Consider the following 6,000-nt stretch of genomic DNA (forward strand, 5'->3'; position numbering starts at 1 on the left):
ACAGAACACAGATATCAAATGATGTGTTTTAATTCTTGGTAGATCCCAATACGTCTTGAGAAGAGAAAGCATGGAGGAGCAATAAAACATACAAAAGCCTATCCATGCAATTTTCTCCTTTCTAGTGCTGAAGTAAAGCTATTTATTCCAAATTCCAGCAAGCTCATCACGTTTTACAACTGAGCAGAAAAATTCCTTCATTTTTTCTTCACCTTAAGCACAGCAATACATGATGCCTATTTATATTTCAATAAAAATCTATTAAAATACCTTGCGTTTAACTAAATTTGCTGCCAAAATCTGTCATTTTTATCCACATTGTATCCTCCTTGCATATAAGTGGCAATGTCAACTCACCTCAGAACTATTCTTCACCTATAATATTAAAAACTATACAAAACAAGCACAATACCATGAGATTTTGGGACTCTGACAATATTAAGCAAAATAAGTGGCCCTTTTAGGGAGACTTAACCATTAAACCATGTATTACAGCAGAGCTAGAGAAGATTCATTTGCTTCTGTCAAAGCTCTTCACTATTCAAACACAACAGAATTATATAACAAAACTTTTTCAGGCACAAGCCTCTGAAAGTAGGCTCATAACCCACTATAGAAACAAACAATCTCAACTAGCCCTCAAAGACATGCCGATCAAGTGCTGCATTGTGGGAGGAACCATCTTTCATGTAAAAAAATTAAACAGAGGCCCCAGTGTAACTGCATGAATGGAAAATATCCTACTGCACACTGAACAGGAGGAAGGGAGCTCTAGTATTAACAATACAACTTCAAACACCACCACAAGCTAATCTGCTAGTCGTTCATCACATTTCAGCATTCATGGGATTTGCTACCTACAACAATCTACAGAAAAGCATTTCCGACCATAGGCTCCCCACTCCTTCAAGAACCCACAACAAGACTGCAGGTTTCAATAATGTTAACACAGGCAACCAGTCATCATAGTGTGGCGTCTCCATATTAATTAGCAAGTGCAAAACATTAAGGGCAATTCTGACAGGAAATGTAAAATTATGAATGTAATACACAAAGATCTACCTCTAAACAGGATATTGAAATCCAAGTAAAAACACCCATACACAAGTTAATTCCTGCTCCCTGCCAAATGAGGTCATCTTAAGCACTGAAGCAATCAAGATTACAAGTGACCTCAATGTTTCCAAAAAAATACATAAACTGACTTCCCAGTGCACAATATGAACTCAATCACTATGGAAGTTGCATGCTGACAATACGCTAGCAAAAATGGAATTGTACTTAATTATCAACCTTCCAGTATCAAACAGCTTATGAATATCCTGTTCCCAAGTTTCTAAGTGAAGGTGCTACAGAAACTATATACACAAGTTTCAACAGGTGCCATCACATTCAAAAAGGTATGGTGGAGTGTTGGAACTGAAAAGTTAGTACAAGTACTTTAAGATGTAAGACTTCTTCCAAGGATAAACAAGAAACTGAATCATTAAAAAAACTCAAGTAACTTGTAACAAGAGAGACTGTATTTGCACACAACATCCTAGTACAGATTGGACAAGATAAAGAGCTCTGCTTACAAGTCTGATGCAAGGGCTAGTCATCTTCTAAATTCTTTATTGACTCAGTACTTACTGTATTTGTTAAGGGGACAGTAGGAGTATTTTGTTATTTTAATCAAACTTAGGTTTCCTTTTAAAGGCAGTATCTACTCTGGTTAGATATCATGCTGTAGCTAAACTGATGACACCACCAGTGGGCAGAATGCTCATAAATCCAAAAGAGTCCCCCAAACTAAAAATAAAGCAACTAGGTCAATGGAGTGCTACCAACTGCAGGAACCCAAATTAACGGCTGGCTATAGACTCCATTGACTCGGCTTCCTGAACTTGAGGCTTGAACTCAGCTCCCCCATCTGAAAGCAATATTATAACCAAGCCATTCCAGGACATTTCATTAGTGACTTCACGGGACAGACCAAGAGCAGATCAGATTTGCTTGTCTGAAAATCTTATGTATATGGATTTATTAATAGAAAGCTCCACTCCTCCAAAACTCCCCCTCTTAGGAACATAATATTGGGAGAACAAAACAGAAAAATTATCAAGCACAATTACATCTTTTATTGAAACTATGGAATGAAACTGAAGTACCATTACTGGTATAGGTTAATTACTGAAAAATTAACGTTGCAAAACAAGTATAGTTTAATAGAATGGAGAACAAATACTTAACATTGCCTAAGAACTTGAAACCAAAGCCTCAATGTAATGCTAACAGTGCAATAGTGGTGCAGTTATAATACTAGGAAAGACAAAATTAAACAGCAAAAATGAACTTGGCAGAAGGAATCGGGGCAATAGGCATGGCACACTTTTGATCGCCTTCTGTTACATGAAGTTAGGTTTAGACTCAACTTCCCATGACCCAGGAGATGAATTAAATGCCAGTGTTTTAGTGACATGCAGAAGAAAGACAACTCTGGAAAAGACCACAAAGCAACTGTCATTCATGAAGTCAACTCTAGCAAGAGCCATAGAATCAAAGATACAAATACTGCAGAAGGAAATCATTCAGCCTAAAGTCTGTATCAGAAGGGCCATTAGATAAAAAAAAAATTCATTGAAGGAGTACTATACAAACATAAATCATGTTGAACCTCTTCTACATAACTAATCTACATCAAGTAATATTACTATTATTAAAACATGACAATTAGGAAAATGTTTTCAGTAAATGAAAGAGTGGATTATCAATATTCAGAGCTTGCCAGGATTTTGCTGCAAGCCAATATTAAAAAAAGCAAAGTTACTGTATACAATAAGGATCACAAATTAATGTCAACTTTGGGGGGCAAAAATGAAGTGTTCTCTTGTTTTCATGGGTAGGTGGAGCGAAGAGAAGAGTGGGTGAGAATAAAACTGGAGGAAAAAAACAATTAATTGCACTTACTTCAACTGATCACATATCCCACCAGACACCAACAAAAACTACAACAGTCATGAAGTCTGCAGCTCAGATTATTCATGTTATCTCAGAGAGGAGAAATCAAAGCATTAGAAGTCCCTCAATGGATCTAAGATCAGTGGGGGAGGGGGAGCCACGTAAAAGTAGGGAAACAGTCATTTTAAAATTAATCCGATTTCCCTTTACTTGGTGACTTGTTACATTTATAGTTTGAAATGTGGAACAGTGGGAAGCAATTTTTTTATTCTCATGTTCCACAACTCACCCACATTTTCCTCTCTAAAAAAAAAACATTAAATGGTGACACATTCGACTGTAATGAGAGTAACTAATCATTTTTAGAAGACAGCTGGGCAGCCATATTAGGGTTTCCAAAAAAGCTTCTTAAAAAGTGTTAAAGATTATTTAAGACTCCCATAGGACCAACAAACTCCTAAACTTTCCATTCCACCATCCTTTGCCTTAAATTCAATGTTCATAAAAGCAAACATATTTTGTCAGCTCAGAGGAATGCAAAGGCCACATTTGTTCGACAGCTATCAACAACTCTGCTTTCAAAATAACTAATTATCTAAATGTTAATTCACACACACACAATGCATTTCTGCTGCCTTGCTCAAAAGGGAAAATGGTGCCCGAATCATGTCTTCCACTCAATAAATTTAGAAATACAATTTAAGTGACCTTTGACAACTTTCCCTCACTGCGAATGAAAGACTTTCCATTCCAGAGTTTTTTTAAAGTTATATGCCCAGTGAAACACGTCTTACATTGCATTTAAACTCTTAAAACCCTTGAATCTCCCTCTTCGGTCGATTGAAATTTTCACTTTGAAACTGGCTGCTTATCTATATATTTTTGCTTTTCTCTGGGGGTTTTCAAAAACACTTCCCTTTCACGATGCAGTTATTCTATTCGCCTCCAGAGTGAACGACGACGGAGGGGGTGGAAATGTAAGAGAAAGAAGAAATAAAGCATAAAGAGGCTGCATTCTACATGTAGCTCTTTACTATAACCAGTCATCTTTTAAAAATACACTTAAATCGCCTGAGATAAAATGACAGCCTCGGAGCCTATCGCAGTTTTGATGTTGTTAAGCGATATTTTACCAACTCTTGCTCCGGCTGTTAAAATACCTTCTCCCAGTTAAAGTGAAAGGGTAACAAATGATTAAAGCATTTTTATAAAAGTATAAACCAGATACCATTTACAAGTTTAAAAGGCGATCTTCATTTCAAACTAGTACCTGACAAGGGGTAGAGTCAAATTTGTTTTTTTTTAAATAAATGAGTGCGGTTACAAATTTAATATTTACTCGGCCGAAAATATCTAAAAATTACAAAGTAAGAAAAGAAATACTTTTTCCCCTGTCAGATATAGAGGAATTTTCACTTCAAGACATCTGCAAGTTAAAAAGGGGGGGGGGGGGGAGAGAAGAGGGAAGTATTTGTGGAAAGAAGTGACTGCTTTTAAATTTAAAAGAAGGGTGGTTTGTATTTTCCCCCCTCTTGTCCATTTAGAAATGTGTATTTTGAATTAGGTTACAGGTATTTTTACAACACCCCCCTCCCCTTCCACTACGCCTGAGTGAAGGCCGCGGTTGGAAAATGGCTGCGCGACGGCCGCTTCAATCACTCACCAGAGAGAAGAGGTTCGAGTAGCAATCCTCCAAACTCGCCCCGTTCGCCACCCAGCAGCCGGACGAACTCATCATCACGATCCCTGCATCGTCCAAGCAGCTCTAACGCGCACTTCGAAAGGAAATACATACACAGGGAAAAAAAATAAAAGTCGTCCCCTCGAGAAAATTCCCTCAAATTATTTTCTCCACATGAAATCCGAGGTGTTTTATTCCTTTTTTCCACGCCTCCTTTCTTTTCCTCCCTTTCTCCTCTCAGAGAGGGGAACGAGGTGAAGGCATCTGTCTTCTGTCTCCTCTCTTGCCTTCTTTCCCTCCCTCCCCCCGCTTGCCTCTCTCTCACTCGCTTTCTCGCTCACTCACTCACTAGCTCTCTCTCTCTCTCTCTCACTCACTCTAGCTCTCTCTCTCTCTCTCGCTCTCTCTCTCTCTCTCGGAGACTCAGGTTTGTGTGCAATCCCTTCCTTTAATGGGAGCCTCAGTCCCAGACTTAATGGCGGAGGCCCGTCACGTGACTGGTCCGGGCGGCCGCGCTTCCCCGCGCGGCCACTGGGGGCGTGCTGGAGCGCAAATCAAATTACAACACTTCGCTCCTGGGCCACTTGGGGCGCTGAGGAGGCCAGCCATATACCCTACAGCCCAAAGAGGGTGTCCACAGGTTTAGATTATTTCCATCCTATCGCATATTTTAATTCAAATACTTAGTAAATGATCACATTTCCTCCTTTTCAATTTCAAATGGTATGTGTTTCTCAATCTCCTTTTGTTTCAAAAAGTGTATCTGTGTTTTATCTTTCCCTACACACAACTTGTCACACTAAACCCTCCTGTACATCAATAGCTTTGAAAAGTTTCTAGAGTAACTAGACGTATTCATACCAGTTATTTCTAACTTGAGAACAGTGGACACAAGGAAAGTAGGGAAACAAAGCAAATCAGATAATGTTTTTTTAAAAAAACAGATTACTCCCAAGTATGGGTGATGCATCAGATCTACAACTGTTTATGCATTTTTTAAATAAAATGTTTTTTTTCCTCAGACCTCAAAATTAGCTCGCTTGCAGTCTGGCATTAATTATTTTCACCAACCTTTCTGACTCAAGTGTTTTCAAAAATCTTTTACATTCCACTCTATAGATTGTCTCCTTTTATAGTAAATTTTAAATACAATGAAAACAATTCAGATATTTTCTACTATATCTACTATAAGCCTACAGACTCTCACAGCTACCTGGACTATTCCTCTTCCCACTGTCTCTTGCAAAAAGGCTATCCCCTTCTCACAATTCCTCCGTCTCCGCCGCATCTGCTCTCAGGATGAGGCTTTTCTTTCCAGGACGAAGGAGATGTCTTCCTTTTTTAAACAAAGGGGCTTCCCTTCGTCCACCATCAACTCT

At 38.6% G+C, this 6,000-nt stretch overlaps 1 protein-coding gene across 2 annotated transcripts in view; it reads right to left on the reverse strand.

Moving 5' to 3' along the window:
- Positions 1–5,111, reverse strand: part of med13a (mediator complex subunit 13a) — a 187,311-nt gene extending 182,200 nt beyond the window's left edge. Inside the window, exon 1 of one of the 2 annotated variants that reach the window (XM_073053133.1) lies at positions 4,604–5,111. In XM_073053133.1, the coding sequence (XP_072909234.1) occupies positions 4,604–4,678 (75 nt within the window). In that variant the 5' untranslated portion in view covers positions 4,679–5,111. The remainder of the gene's footprint in view (positions 1–4,603) is intronic. The other variant, XM_073053134.1, reaches the window with a different exon arrangement.
- Between the last annotated feature and the right edge of the window lie 889 nt (positions 5,112–6,000).

The sequence above is a fragment of the Hemitrygon akajei genome, chromosome 8, assembly GCF_048418815.1.
Source record: "Hemitrygon akajei chromosome 8, sHemAka1.3, whole genome shotgun sequence".
Lineage (NCBI taxonomy): Eukaryota > Metazoa > Chordata > Chondrichthyes > Myliobatiformes > Dasyatidae > Hemitrygon > Hemitrygon akajei.